The 16,562-nt window shown below is 42.5% G+C and overlaps 1 protein-coding gene across 1 annotated transcript; it reads left to right on the forward strand.

The window, feature by feature from the left end:
- Nucleotides 1-255: 255 nt before the first annotated feature.
- On the forward strand, nt 256-15,958 carry LOC117568958 (cubilin homolog). The gene is given in 17 exon segments (XM_034249917.2): nt 256-895; nt 1,383-1,489; nt 1,542-3,460; nt 3,595-3,821; nt 3,876-4,350; nt 4,412-4,601; nt 4,806-6,096; nt 6,390-6,998; nt 7,000-7,279; nt 7,335-7,492; nt 7,842-9,691; nt 12,186-14,484; nt 14,540-14,719; nt 14,781-14,916; nt 15,077-15,237; nt 15,298-15,589; nt 15,657-15,958. Coding segments are annotated over 17 exon segments (10,956 nt in total). The 5' UTR covers nt 256-331; the 3' UTR covers nt 15,875-15,958.
- The last annotated feature ends 604 nt before the right edge of the window (nt 15,959-16,562 follow it).

Genomic DNA, 16,562 nt, shown 5'->3' on the forward strand with positions numbered 1-16,562 from the left:
TATTATTATTATTATTATTATTATTATTATTATTATTATTATTATTATTATTATTATTATTATTATTATTATTATTATTATTAATTATTATCGAAACCCGAGTAAATGGCTATGTAATGTATTTGTTTTGAAATCCTATTAATTGATAATGGCATAATTCCTCAAATAAGCCTCATCCAATACGCCCCTTTACGTTGCCTATAAAATGAACGCGATCTTTACTTGCGGTTTCAGTTTCCGCGCGGTCAACGACGAATAACCAACCCTAACTCGTGAAGTGTCATTTCTAATTTATCCTAAGTGCGGTAGTGAAAATGAAAACTTGTGAATAATGTGTAAAAGGAACTGTTTTATTTGGATTTTTCTGTCTTGTGTCGTGATCCTGTTAATAGAGTTGCCACCGACAGAGGCAAGTTCTAATCGTGATCAACCGTGGCTTCGGGCCGTTGACGATGGCACACTGCTTATTGAAGCAGCCCAGGATCGAAACATCACTTTGCGTCTAATGGGAGATGCTGCCTCATTGCTGCTCAACGAAGTGGATATTGTTGCCTTGTTGCAGCGACGCCGACGTGCAGCCACCGCACAATCAACAGCAGCACAGCGAGAGCCCTTGTCCTTGGATGCACTCAAGGAGGAGTTTCGTGGTGTTCAACGCGACCTCAATCGACTTGCGCGTTGGCTGAGTAACATGCACAATGGCACTCGACGTAGTGGACTCAGTCAGCGCGTGCTCCGACGGACTCTGCAACGTGTCCAGGTCGTGGGAAACACCTTAACAACGCTGGAATCCAATCTGCGCGTCAACGAGTGTGCCTCTAATCCTTGCAAGAATGGAGGCACCTGTCATGACGCCTATAAGTCCTTCCAGTGCATTTGTCCCAAGAACTGGCAAGTAAGTACGCGGTTCTTCCAAGTGGGCGGAGACCTTTACTATTGTGGGGCGTACACTAGTGCTTATCTCAGTTATACAAACAAGCTGATTAGTTCGTCCGATTTTTAAATTTGAATTAAATAAAGTGTCAATTTATGAATATTGAATATTTGAAACTAGCATAACAAGAATCGCAATAAATATCATAATAATTAAAAATATTACTAATATTTCTAATTCGATGTCGTTCGCACAAATAAATAAATTATTTTTACCAATTTTGTATATTAATACGCTATTTAAATTTATTAAACATATTAGTACTAATAAATTTAATATTGAGTTTCCCATCAATTAATAATTTATGCTTGAGGCTCTTTGAGACTCGAATTTTAATTTTTATAACATGAATCATTCGAAATTTTGATCTTTCAACAGCAATGAGCAGAGTTCTTCTCCTCCTCGTTCCAACATATATTTCCGATTATTGTTCACAATTTCCTTTTAGGGCGCCACTTGCGAAGATGATGTGAACGAGTGTTTCGACTTGGCTAGCACAGATTTGGATGTCTGCATGAACGATGCCCAGTGCATCAATACTCCTGGCAGCTATCGGTGGGTACACTCTCCAATCAGTGATTCTATTTTAGTCTTTACCATTCCACAGCTGTGTGTGCCGCACTGGCTACTCGGGAGTTCATTGTCGACTGCATCACAACGCCTGCCTGAGCAATCAGTCAGCGGAGCTGTGCGGCAGTCATGGCACCTGCCTGTCCGCCAGCAATGCAGCTGGCTATGTGTGCATCTGTGATCAGGGCTGGACGTGGGCAGATGCGAATGTGACTCAGGCAAGCGCCAGTCCCTGCACACGGGATGTGGACGAGTGTGCACCTGAGATAAATCCCTGCCACGATGAGTGCATAAATTTGCCGGGCAGCTTTCGTTGTGCCGCCTGTCCGCCAGGCTACACTGGGGATGGTAAGTACTGTCGGGATATCGATGAGTGTCGAGACGGCAACAATGGTGGCTGCAGTCAGCGTCCGACGGTCAGCTGCATCAACACCGAGGGCTCATTTCGCTGTGGCCGCTGTCCCATTGGCTGGACGGGTGATGGGAGAAGCTGCTCGCCGACCAAGTCCAATTCCTGCGACGGCGAACAGATTTGCAACGATCACGCCAAATGCGAATACATCTCGGAGACGGTGGTTTGCAGCTGTCGAATCGGTTACTATGGTCATGGCTATGGCGCCGATGGCTGCACCGAAGATTCTGATCGCAAGCCCTGCGACAATCATCCCTGCCAGAATAATGGCACCTGTGTACTGAATGGCCGTGGCACCAGCTGCATTTGCCAGCCGGGCTACAAGGGTGCCCTATGCACGGAGTCGGATGCTTGCCATCCGAATCCTTGCCACAATGGCGGCACCTGCCGCCTACTGCCACGAAATGAGTTCATGTGTGTTTGCCAAGCCGGCTACTCAGGCAGTAGCTGCTCTCATCTACGCAGCTTCTGCGGCATCTCGTTGCGCAATGAGACTGGCAGCGTACGCTTTCCACCCAGCGAGGGCAGCACTCAGTTGGCATATGAACCGAATGAGCGGTGTCCCTTCATCATTGCCACTCGACGTGGAATGATCTTGAATGTGACCTTTACCTTCTTTGATCTGGAGAACAGCACCGATTGTACTGCCGACTTTCTGCAGTTGCACGATGGCACATCTTTGACCGCCCGACTTATTGGACGCTTCTGTGGCCAGCAGTTGCCGCTCGGCAATGGCACTGTGATAACCACACAGCCGCAATTGTTCCTCTGGTTTCTCTCGAACAATGCCACGCAGGGACATGGGTTTAATCTAACATGGAGCTCAATGCCCATGACATGTGGCGCGGAACTCGACCTGGAAATGGGTCAGACGGGTGTGCTGCGCTCTCCCGGTTATCCGGGCAAGGCGCAACGCGGCATCGACTGTCGCTGGAAATTGTCGGCGCCCTTTGGCACACGTTTCCTGCTGCACTTTTATGAGATTACACTAGGTCCTTCTGAGAGTCGAACGCCGCAGTCGAGCAAATGCAGTGAAGGAGATTATCTAAACATATATGAAACGAATCGACAGCTATATCGGGCCTGTCAATCGGCTGAGCCAGCGCCTCTTTACAGCTCAGTGAATCTCTTAAGCTTGCATTTCCACACAGATTTGGTGCGCATGGACAGCTCGTTCCAAGTGCATTACGAGGTGATTGCTGGGCATCCCAATTGCGGTGGCATCTTTACTGAAGCGAGTGGTCTAATAATTGGCCACATGAATGCTCCTATTTGTTTGTTTCTTGTCCAACAGCCTAAGGACACCAGAATCCAGCTCATTTTCGAGGAACTCGATTTCATGGGCTCTCCCGGTTGCCAGCTGCAGAGCGTTGAGATCTTTGACGGATCCAGCGTTGATCAGCCTCTGATAGGACGTTTCTGCAACATGACACAAGCAAATCAGCAGCTTTTATTATCTAGCAGAAATCTGATTCTACTGCGTTATCAGTATCAGCTGGCAGGCTTGGAGTTGCCAAGGAATTTTAAAGTACGATACAGTCGAGGTATGTATATAACTTCAAAATTAATTATGGAAAGCTAACCACTTAAAGAATTTCCCATGCCCGCTGTACTATCTACCATATGTTATATAGTTTATATGTATATGGAAAGGCTATAAACCATCTCGTTTTTTTAGAGTGCGGCGACAATATAATATCAAATTCAGGAGACTTTTCGACTCCCAACTATCCGAATGGATACTTGGAGGACCTAGACTGCGTATACAATATAAATATTCCTGCACAATATAAGATTCGACTAACTATAATCGATCTATCGATTAGTGGGGAAGAAAGAATCTCTACTGCTCAGCAGGATGACGACGCATCTGTAAATGTTGGAGTTCAACCAAACTATTTGGATGTGAGTGATGTTGGAATATAGGAAAATATTTCCTAATTTCATTTTCTTTTGTAGGTTTATTTTTCTCGCAATGCAAGCGATAAACAGCGTTTCTCAAGGAATCTGACCAATCATGTTCTGGTCTCCAAAAATAACCGGATGAAACTGTACTTTCGCGGAGCTAGCAATCCTCAGCATGCTCGAGGTCTACGATTCCAATTCGAATCATTCTTGGCGGAATGTGGAGGCGTCTTTACTTCTCCGCAGGCTTCATACAGACGTTTTGTTCAGAATTCTGATTGCGAATGGACTATTGAAGTTCCAGGCAGAAAACTTCTGCATGTTGATATGTATAACCCTATAAGAAAAGGAAAACTACAGATTTTTGATAACAGCACTGTGGGGCAGGGAAAACTACTTAGAAATTACGACGGCGGAGACAGGCGATTTGAAATGAATGAAGAGATCGACTCGAATCTTCTGACTATAAAAGTATATGGTAAAGAAACATTTTCGCGAGTGATAATCGATTATCAGCCAGCAAATACTAGTAAGTTAACCTACGTGTTTTCTAATCTAACTTTACTAATCTTATAACTATGATTTTCCAGTGTGTGGTGGCACTTATTCAGCACGTTACGGTACCATTAAGAGTCCCAATTGGCCAGATAATTATGGTTCATCTGAGAATTGCACTTGGATCATTAGGGTGCCGTTCGGAGAACGCCTTGAGCTTATTGTTCACAATTTTACAACGGAAAGTACTTCGGATCGCTGCACTGATGACTATGTGGAGATCAGGTGCTTTAACTGACATTACTTGTAAAGATTTATAGCTTCCTACCAACAACACAATTGTTAAAATCGTCAAATTCTTAACTACTTTTTTTTTTTAAGAAAAATAAGTTTATCAAGATATAATATGTTTCCTTTTTTTGCAGCTTTCCTCTACCAATCATTCTCTAACAATCTTTATTATTTTTCTTTCTTTGATCGACACACCAGAAATGGCGACCACTCGGAAGCACCGTTGATAGGACGCTACTGTGGTTTTGATATTCCACCGCGACTGCCTTCCTATGCAAATGCCCTATATATACACTTTCACTCTGATGCACTAATGGAGGAAAGTGGCTTCCATTTCAACTGGCAGATCACAACCGTTGGATGCGGTGGCAAGCTGACGTCATCGTCAGGTTCTATACACTCGCCACACAGCATGTCGGGCAATCGAGGTGCTCTGGCCTGCGATTGGCAGATCAGTGTGTCTGCTGGATCAACGGTGGATCTGCAGCTTCAGAGCCGTGACGATCTGTGCAATGGTCTCTTGTCCTTATACGATGGACCCACTGTTGGTAGTCCCAAACTGCCACTGAACTGCAGCATTGTAGGAGAGAAATTGGCATTGCGATCCAGAGGAAATCAAGTGTTGGTGCGCTATAATGTGAATGACGAATCACCTGAAGGCATGCATTTTCTACTGGACTACACTACCAATTGTATTGTGCGCTTGGAGCAGCTGAGTGGCGCCATTGAGACACCAAATTTCCCCGATAAATATGACACCAATACCAAATGCGAGTGGGACATACGAGCTGGAGAGGCCAAGAGTCATGTGCAGTTGGCTATCTCCCACATGAGCTTCGAAGCCGTTGATCCCGATTGTGCTTTTGACTACGTGCTGCTTCGCGACTATCGGAACACTCAGCTCGTGAGCGAGCGACGTTTATGCACCGCCACTCAAGATGTCGTCACTAGTGTGGGTAATCGACTGGTGCTGCAATTCAATAGTGATACATCGATCGGATCACAGGGTTTCCATGCCGAATTCAAGCGTGTGGGCTGCGGCGAAGAGTTGCGCGCTGCCAGTGGCAAGATTGAGACACCGAATGCTCCATTCAGTGTCGATGAGGATTGCCAGTGGCACATCCTTGTTTCCGAAGGCTATCAAATCGAACTCTCCATTGAGGAGTTGCACATTGAGACACCGCAACACGATTGCAGTCAGGATACGCTGACCGTTTGGTCTGGCAGCAATGCATCTGATGTCATGCTGCGCAGTTGCCAAGTGGAGTTCACTGCTCAAAAATTCTCCTCCCCAGCAAATGAGCTGCATATCCGATTCCGTAGCAGCACGCAACGTACTCGCAAATACATGAAAGCCACGTACACTCAAGTGCCAGCCAGGTGTGGAGGCACCATTAGTGCGAGCAGCGGACTTATTGCATCTCCCAGCTATTACCAGCAAGGCTTGGATGTTTATGATAAGGATATCGAGTGCGTATGGGTCGTAGAGGTGAGTCTGTAGAATAACAATTCTTAGCGAAGTTAACAGAATTATTGTAATATATATTATATATGCACACCTGTTCACACGGCCACAACTGAATCTTAAAATATGTGGCTGTTAAAGAACTTAATGGTGGTTGTTCAAAGAGCTTAAAGTAGCAACAGTTTCTTTGGGTTTTCTGGTTCTAAATTAAATTTAAAGTAAATGGATTGCGATGGCATTAAGACCATTAAGTCAAAAATATATTAAGTGAAGTGGCCGTGAATCGGTAACCATTAATGCCTATACTTTTTCAACAGGTCGAACATCCCTATACTATTCAATTCAGCTTCGATGTTTTCAATTTTACGACGAATTCCGAGTTGTCTAGTCTGACAATTTATGGCTCTAAGCATTTAAAGAAAGGAGATTTAATTAAGCCGGCAAATTTCAGTATTCAATACAGTGGCAACGAACCTTCAGAGCCCCTAACAATGGAGGGCACTGTTCATGTGACATTTAAAGCCAAAAAAGGTGCATGGGGTAAGTTTGCGATGCGGTTTCAACGAGGATGCGGCGGTAAGAGAATTGACCACGAGGGTTATCTAAACTCTCGACTTGATACAAATTGCATTTGGGAAATTCAGTCAGAAAATGGAACTAGAATTACACTTAATATTAATCAACTGGAGTGTCCATGCACATCACAAGGCGGCAATTGCACGACCGGATTATGGATATACAACGATGAGGATGATGTGCTTTATTATAATCTATGCAAAGAGCATCCGAGTAGTTTGGTTATCCCCACTAACGTGGCACGCATTGAAGCAGTGGGCATTGTGCTAGCAGCTCAATATAGCACCCTCGATAATTCCTGTGGAGGTACAATTAAGTCCGCTCGCGGCACACTTAATTCTCCCAACTATCCCGGACAGCTATCCCTCAAATGTGGAATGCGAATGGCAAACGAATCTCCGTCCTGGCAATGCCATTGAACTAAGATTCGAGGCAATGGACATTTTCAAGTCCGAACACTGCAATTTCGATTTCCTGGAAGTACGTGCTGGTAAGACGGGCTCCTTACTGGGTCTATACTGTGACAATGTGCTGCCTGTGGAGCCCCTGACTGTTAGCTCGGACGTCTGGGTGAAATTCCGAAGTCAGTCTGGCAGCACTGGCAAAGGATTCAAGTTACGCTGGAATTATGGTACGTTTACATAACAATTTTATTTGTTCCCTCATTAAATCATTATTTAATTCAGCTCACGTCAATGAATTTTCAAATATCACAAGTGGTAAGATCGAATCGCCACCAACGCTTGCGGTACGTGGCGATGAGCAGCCTTACATTTGGCGCATCTTTGCAGAACTTGACTCGATTATCGTGATTGACTTTAAGGAGTACAACACTGGACTGCAGGTAAGCTGTGCGTGTTGCGAGAATTGATCTTGGTGGCACTACAGCATTCTACTTCATATATATTACAATTTGCTTAATTTTATGTGTTATTATTTAGTTAATCTGCTTTTATAATTTATAATTTTCTAATTCATTACTACTTGCAAATATCATTGTATCGATTGTAGTGGAAATAACCTTCGGCATAACTTTACCTAATAGAAAAGATTATTTAATTAGTTGACTACTAACAACAAGAGTAGCTTAAGAGAGCAATGCGCTTCTTTAGTCCGGTAGTTTTAATTAAATTTGTGATGTTCGCTTTATTTAAAAGAAATTAATTTGTGACTATATATTTTGATGCTTTTAGCTGTTTGATGGTTTTGATGACACCGGATTGCGCATCCCAATACAGAACTCGCCCTGGCAGTTCACCTCGAGTAGCAATATCATCTATCTGAAAACTGTAAATGCAGATTTCGACGCCTTTCTGTTGAATTGGCACATTCAGAGAACTGATCAGCTGACCGGAAATGTAACGCTAACCGAAGGCTGTGGCATGAGCCACTTGGTGGGACGCGAGGCCACGATTCATGTGAAGTCACCAGGGTATCCACATGGTTATCGACCGAGGTTGAACTGCGAGTGGGTGTTCAAGGCACAGGACGATGATCGCCATGTCGTTGCAAAACTTTATGATGCCAGTCTGGAGGTATCGGACAAGTGTGCGCTGGACTATCTGAGCATTCAGACCTCAAGCAATATGGTGGATTGGCAGGAGCAGTTGCATGTCTGCAATATGAGCGCAACTCGCTGGCCTTCGCTCTTAAAACGTGTCGAAGGCACACCGTATCTAAAAATCAAGTTCGTCTCTGACGTATCTATGAATGGTACCGGCTTTAGAGCAGGTGTCGAAACCAATTGTGGTGGCAATATGACTGGTAAGGTGGGCACCATCACGATTCCTAAGAAGGAAAGGTGGTGGGATCAAAATATGCAAGATAGTAGCGTCTGTGAGTATCACATCAATGTACGACCCGGCAGTGTCGTCGACATAAGCATCGAGTATCATTCAGAGGCTGTCAACAACACTTGCACGCACTATGGACTCATCTATGATGGTGTCGACACCGGAGCACCGATGTTGCCGCACGGCAAGTTCTGTAACCAATTGAATTTTAATACGAAGTCATATCGGACGAGTGGGCCACATGCTACCATTAAATATTTGATGTTCGAAAAATGGAATAACCGCATGGGAACTAGGCACGTGCAGAACAACTGGACACTAACATATCGAGAGTACAATGATTGTCAATCTGAAATTCGACTAACCCATCTCTCGCCCAGCTACGTGCTTAGCACTCCCAAGTATCCGGATTATCCTCCAGCATACTCGGACTGCACGTGGTTGATAGTGGCACCGTTGGGCGAAACCGTTTCAGCCACTTTCGTAAATACCTTCGACTTAAGTGTACAGAATTGCGACAAGGAGTTTGCCGAGCTCTACGATGGTTCAACAATGCTCTCACGTCGTCTACTCCGAACATGCCACAAACCAGCGACAACAAGAAGCTCTGGAAATATGCTGCTGGTACATTACCAGTCGGAGCTCAATGAACCCCATGCGGGTTTCTCGCTGAATGTTTCGGTAAGCCAGTGCGGTGGCGAGCACACTTCTCCAAGTGGGGTGATCAGTTCCGTAAATTATCCATTACTGGGTGGCTATCCCAAGCCGGCTGAATGCGAGTATACCGTCAAAACCCGGTCGGATACACATATCGTTGTCAACATTACCGATTTGAATGTGCCCTATGATGTGGCAGCAAATGCAAATGATTTGGATCGCCTTGAGTTCTTGGATATGGTAGATGAACGACGTGTCTTGTTAATACTTTATGGGAATCTCACGGAACTGCCCTATTCTATTCCTTTTTCAACAAATGAACTTGCTGTGCGATTCGTGACAAAGAATCCCAAGTTAAATACCTACCGAGGATTTAGATTACAGTACAACAAAGTTGATGGCGCCTGCGATCAGGCTGTCAATGCGGTTTCTGGTGAGCTGAAACTATCACGGAATTTGATTCCTAAAAAGTTTCAACGATTCTGCAAGTGGCGTATTACGGTGCCAAAGGGTCAACGCGTTCGCTTCGAGTTTCTTAACCTTGACGAGCTGCGTTCCGATTTGCCAAAACCCAACACACGAATATCACGAATGTAAGTTTGATTCAACTGACCAATGTAAATATCTAAAACAAACTTTATTTGCGTTTGACATGCACGAGTGCGGGCACCAAGTTTGTACGGAGGGACAGCGGCCATAGCAATATACATCGTCTCGGGAGAGAGATGCTCCCTTTTTATACCCGCTACCCATAGGGCAGAAGGGTATTATAACTTTGTGCCGGCAGGAAATGTATGTAACATGTAGAAGGAGGCATCTCCGACCCTATAAAGAATATATATTCTTAATCGGCATCAACAGCCGAGACGATCTAGCCATGTCCGTCTGTCCGTCTGTCCGTATGAACACCTAGATCTCAGAGACTATAAGAGATAGAACTATAATTTTTTTTTTTTCGACAGCATTTGTTATGTTTGCACGCGGATCAAGTTTGTTTCAAATTTTTGCCACGCCCACTTCCGTCACCGCAAATCAACAAAAAGCGTAATTTTGAAGCTAGAGCGAAATTTTGGTATAGATTACATAACTATAGTAGTTGTAATTCCAGAAAATTTGGTTGCGATCAGATTGTCGAAATTATTAAAGAAATACTTTTGTATGGGCAAAAATGTCTACTTACTAGGGGTCTTAGTTGCCTATGCTATATTTTGAATGTGGAACTATATCTATATACCAAATTTACCATTTGGTATGTATATACCAATTGGTATATTGTTAGTATTTTTATACCCGCTACCCATAGGGTAGAAGGGTATTATAACTTTGTGCCGACAGGAAATGTATGTAACAGGTAGAAGGAGGCATCTCCGACCCTATGAAGTATATATATTCTTGATCAGCGTCAACAGCCGAGACGATATAGCCATGTCCGTCTGTCCGTCCGTCCGTATCAATACCTAGATCTCAGAGACCATAAGAGATAGACCTATAATTTTTTTCCGACAGCATTTGTTATGTTTGCACTCAGATCAAGTTTGTTTCAAATTTTTGACACGCCCACTTCCGCCCCCGCAAATAAAAAAAAATCGAATAACAAGCCTAATTTAAAAGCTAGAGTTGCGAATTTTGGTATATACAATAATTACTGTAGTAGTTATGATTCCTGAATTGTGGAAGCTATTAAAGAAATACTTTTGTATGGGCAAAAACGCCTACTTACTAGGTGTCTTAGTTGCTTTGGCCGACAACCTGGCACATTGTTCCGTCTAAGGTATATTTTGAATGGTGTACTATATCGATATACCAAACATACCATTTGGTATATGGGCAAATCCCAGAAACAGTCCACCAGCGACCAATTTTTAAATTTCACATTTTCTAATTTTTCTTTATATGGAACATTAAAGTAGATATGGCATCTTAAGAATTTAAAGCAAAAAAGAAATTTCGATCATTATAAATGCACAAATTTGTATCAAACCCAATTTTATTTATATTTTCATAATTTTACTTGAATTCGTGCTCTGCGCGCACCTTCAAATCCCTATTTTATTCTACACAATTTTTTGCCTCTGCTTGAGCTCACACACAAATCTAAAGTAAATCACGTTGAAATAATTGTGAAGCACATTTATGAATATAATAAATAATGTTTAGTTCAAATTAAAAGATTTTTGTCTTATGTTAATGTCAGCGGAAAAAGTGTAGCGTGCGACACGTAGCGTGCGACACAATGGGTTTATGGCTTTGCTAAAAATCTATAAACATTATCAAGACCAAACGATCGGATTTTGTCTTCTAATATTCTTAACTTTCTTTAGGATATTAACTTTCATAGGGTTTATTTTGCAGAATTCGCTAAAAATTGCGTTTAAAATGAAAATTTTGAAACTAACTTCCACTTGGTGTAGCGTGCGACACGTCACAATTTTATTAATTATTTTCAAAACAGTGACTCCAGTGAAATTGAATCTTATACCCTCCGAAAGTACTCTCAATTCACTCTAAACACATAACAAAAGTTTACGGTAAATCTTTAAAAAACCCCCCAAAAAATTGATTTTCATTAGCTAAAATCGTGCGAATGTAGCGTGCGACACGTGGGATTTGCCCATATTTTTAGTATTTTTTTTAGTATTTTCGGTATATTTTGAAAATGATACCGCAATATTTTGCCTTTATTAAAAATGGGTAGCGGGTATCTCACAGTCGAGCACACTCGACTGTAACTTTCTTACTTGTTTTGTAGTATTTTTGGTATATCTTGAGAATAATACCGCAATATTTTCCTTTTATTCAAAATGGGTAGCGGGTATCTCACAGTCGAGCACACTCGACTGTAGCTTTCTTACTTATTTTGTATACAAAATTATGTAAAAGGTAGATGACATGTTAAACGATTTAGCTATGTCCGCCTGTCTGTCTGTACACTCGTATAAACTTTTAGATCCTAGCGACTATAGAACCTATAGTTATATACGTATATACTAGTATTCATACAACTCAGCCAAACGATAAATGCAGAGCTTTTGATAGGATTTCATAATATATTATTTTCTTTACCCACAATTATTTCTCATTCTACAGACCGGGATTGGACGTTAATGCCTACAATGACATGTCATTCTTGTCCAAAATAGTCAGCTTTAATTTTGATGCTTACAATGGCAGCGGAGTTATTGAATCCACCGATAACCTTATGTACGTCAGGGTTTTGCTCAGGCCTTCTATGCCACAGAAGCCGGTCCTTGCGCGCTTCACTTCGTTGGAAGCTTCCTCTTGTCCGCCGGACATTGGCAAACAAGCTGTTGGCACGCTGTCCAACGCGGAGATGATGCAATTGCCCCGCTATTACTGCCACATGCACTTCTTAGCGGAGCCGCAGGTAACAATCAGCTTCAATGTCACGTACTCCAGAACGAAGCCTGGTGGCTTGGTCAGGTTCTACGATGAGGTTCTAAAAACGTTAAAAGTATTGCCTCCTGGCAATGCAATTTTCTCGATGGCAACGACGACGGGGCGCGTTGAGATCATTCAAAATGAGCCGGTAACTGGGTTTAATTTCCGGGCCACTTATAGACGTTATGCATGTGGCGGAGACATTAGCTTGATGGAGGGTACCACAATGCAGCTCCCACTGTTGAGGGAACACTTTGGCGTCCTCGAATGTGTTTGGACGCTAAATAATGCTTATCTTTATCGCTTGCAAGTCAATGCCAGTAGTTTTAGCTTCGCTGATCGCTGTGAGAATGAATATGTGAGCATTTCGGCTAGATTAGGAGGCGATGAACTGACTAGATTCTGTCGCGACACGATCTTGGTCAGCAAAAGCATGGTTCCATTGAGAATCGGCTACGTGATGCGTTATCATGCCACTCAGTATCAAGCGGGTAGCAGTGAGTTCCAGCTGATTGCCACCAATCTAAAAGATTGGAGTTTGGGAGTCGGAAATTTAATGTTGGTTGGAGACAGGCCAATACCTCTGGTGACCGTTGGCCCATCAGACTACAAAAACAACATTGAGCTTTTTTGGGAGTATAAGGCGCCATCGGATTTGACGCTGCGTTTGGAGTTCCGTGATCGGTTCTTCATTGAGATGGCGCCCAACTGCAGTAATGATCGGCTCGAGGTGCTCGACTATAGAGCGGATCTCTGGCAAACGATAGCTACACTCTGTGGACGAGAGTTGCCAGCGCCTCTGAATACACAGTCGAATCGTCTACGTCTAATCTTTCGCACCAATGGCAACATCACAGCTGATGGCTTCACCTTTAACGTCTCCACAACCTGTGATATGAAGCTCCAGGCGAGCAGTGAGCTGCAAACGGTAAACGGTGGCCATTTTCATCGAAGCATCTACAAAAAGTCAGTAAGCTGCAATTATGAGTTCGTCACGGACACCAAGCACCAACTGGTGGTCATCGTCAAACCCAAGAGTGATCGAGCTTGGCTGCGGGGGTCCTGTCGTTATTCCTACTTCGATGCATATCGAATTGTGGAGGGGAAGGAGCAGACCATTAACCAGACCATGTGTCCCAGTTTTGAGGTGAACGGATATGAACGCCTGCGTCTTGTTTTTAAGACAATCTCGTCCCTCACTCATCCCTTCGAGTTGCAGTATCAGCTGGTTGGCTGTGGTGGAAATTACACTGCTCCATTCACACTACGTCCGCTTCTGTCCGACTTGGGCACCACCTACAAGTCTCGCCAGGAATGTGAGTGGCATGTGCTGGCGCCGCCACAGCATGCAATCTTTCTTCGCTTCAAGTACTTTGAGCTTGAGAACCGTTGTCAGTATGACGATCTGAGCATCTATCGTGGCAGCAGTCACAGCAAGGAGCAGCTGATCAGTAAATTGTGTGGTAACTTGACCAGTCCATCCGTCATGGTCGACAGCAATGAGGCATTGATTGTGGCCACTTTACCCCGCTATATGGATGAAAGTGGACGAGGCTTTGTGGCCAGCGTGCACTTTACGCCCAATTGCAACGAACGTCTCGCGCTTAGCGAGGGCAACACTCGGTTGGATCTGGTACGATCCTATCAGCTGAATGCCAGCACTGCTGGCGATGAATTGCATTGTTATTTCCGCGTTAGTGTGCCGCTCGGTAATCGTGTTTCCGTATGGCTGAAGCAGCTCCAACTGAATGAGCTAGCTTGTCCTAAATGCAGCTCACTTGAGATCTTGGATGGCTTCGATGGCAACAGTGCCAGTCTGGGTAGCTATTTCGCCCATTTAGGTAATGGCTCCAAACTCTACAGTTCCTACAACGAAGTGCTAATCAAGCTAAGCGCCATTGCGCCTTCAAAGAACATCAGCTTTGAACTGCTCCTAGAAATGGAAGCGACTGTATGTGGCCAGCTGGACTATACTTTAGACAAAGAGGTGAGTAGATTTGAACTGCTTCATTGGGGCTTTAATAATAAACTCTTTTTTGCAGTCCATCAATCTGCGCTTGAGTTCCAAAAATGTCTCCAGCACCTTCCAGGGCAATGTTGACTGTAATTGGCATATCACCACTGTTTCTGACATTCAGATCGATGCGCATGACGTGCAATTGGCGGATATTTCTCCACTGACCCGAAAATGCGTCGACTATGTGTTTATCAAGGCCGATTACGTAAGACCTATTGGCTAAGAAAGCCTGTGCTTTGTTACTAAATCCTGTTTCCCTCAACAAGTTTAACAGATATTATTGCGGAAAATTCAGCAATACCACTTGGGATCTCCCTTACATCAGAAGTTTCAATGTAATCTTCCGCAGGTCTGGCAGCGACTCAAGCTATGAATTAAATTTGACAATAAGACCAAAAAAAAGTTAGTAAAAATCAGATTACTATGATCAACAAATTATGATTTAGGGTCTAAGTAAATTTTGAGCCTTTCAAAGGTTTTGGTTTTGGATTCAGAATTTATTTCATATATTAAATGCAGCCTAGCAATATAATTCATGTTTTTTAACTTTTTCAATTTTCAGATTGTAATCGTACATTAACCGCTCTGGATGGTATTTTAGATTATAATTCAATAGAACGATCTGAAAGTCTGAATTGCAGTAATGAAATTCGAGTACCAATAGGATTCCTCGTAGCTCTGGAATTAGATTTTGTGCAGTTCACAGATTTTGGTAATTTTCTAGTAAGTGAAACCTAATTATCTTTATTTATTTGCATATTCATAGTATATGCCTTAATATAGATTACAGATGTGGTCGCAAATCGCACTCTTTTAAATGCTACAAATAATTTTGATTCGATGCCTATGTCCATTTTAAGTACTTCAAATTGGATACGCATTGACACATCCACTGTCCGATTTTTAAGAATGTATTATCATTCCAATGTAAATACTCTGCCGACTGGTTGTGGAGGGCACCTAACTAGTCTGGAAGGCCAGTTTGCAAATCCTCCTTATGACAGTCGCGACTATTCAGAGTGCACCTGGCGCATTTCGATTCCAGCGGGCGTTACACTCCAATTTAATTTCAGATGTAAGCTATGGATATATTTTTTATTTTTATTACAAAGTCTAATAATACATTATTTAATTTTCCATAGCTTTCGATATGGGTCCAAACACCAATTGTGATCTAGATAATATCAAGTTTTATGAAAAACTTGATGATGACACCGAAACTCTTCGACATTTGTTCTGTGGCCCAACAGTTATTGATAGTTTCAAGATGCAGAGCGATAGCATCAGAATTGTCGCCAAGAAATCGCCCAATTTCGCTGGGACAGGTTTTCGCTTGTACTTTAATCAATTAGTCGAATAATTGAATATTGACTTATTGTTAATCACATATATTATATAAGATGCTTAGTATATTAATAAATAAAAGGAACAAACAAAATTTAAATATTATGTATTTTTACCCACAGTCCATTTGGTTGCCAAGCAGTACAGAAATGCAAGCAGACTTGTTGCTGTGGAACTGCTTGCTTAAGCTGTGTCTGTCAGCACGGTTGCCACTTTTGGTACAAATGTACCAAAACTGGTACATTTTTTATGCGTTGGTACATTGGATCACTTTTTTTCATTTTGGTACATTTTCAATATGCCTGGTCTAGAATTTAAATTTTTCATAACATTTTATGTTCACACATATTATTTTAACAAATGGCTCTGTTCCACCAGATACAAATTTTGTATCAGTTAGAAATTGAACCACGACTAACACTGGAAAATATCGCATACAGTCAATTTGCGATGTATTGTGTCAATTGAGAAAATATGTATGCGCCAATGTAAGGTCCATCACTACGTAAACAGTTATATATTGTGAATCACAATTTGTGAAATACAAAAAATTTTTCGTGAACAAATTTGTGGTACATTTTTGCTAAAATTGGTAAATTTTTTCAAATTTTTGGTACAAAAAATTTTTTTGGAATGGCAACCGTGTCTGTCAGAGCAAGCTGGCCAATCTACAGCAGTCTTATACATCTTATTTCTTATACAAT

The sequence above is a fragment of the Drosophila albomicans genome, chromosome 3, assembly GCF_009650485.2.
Source record: "Drosophila albomicans strain 15112-1751.03 chromosome 3, ASM965048v2, whole genome shotgun sequence".
NCBI lineage: Eukaryota > Metazoa > Arthropoda > Insecta > Diptera > Drosophilidae > Drosophila > Drosophila albomicans.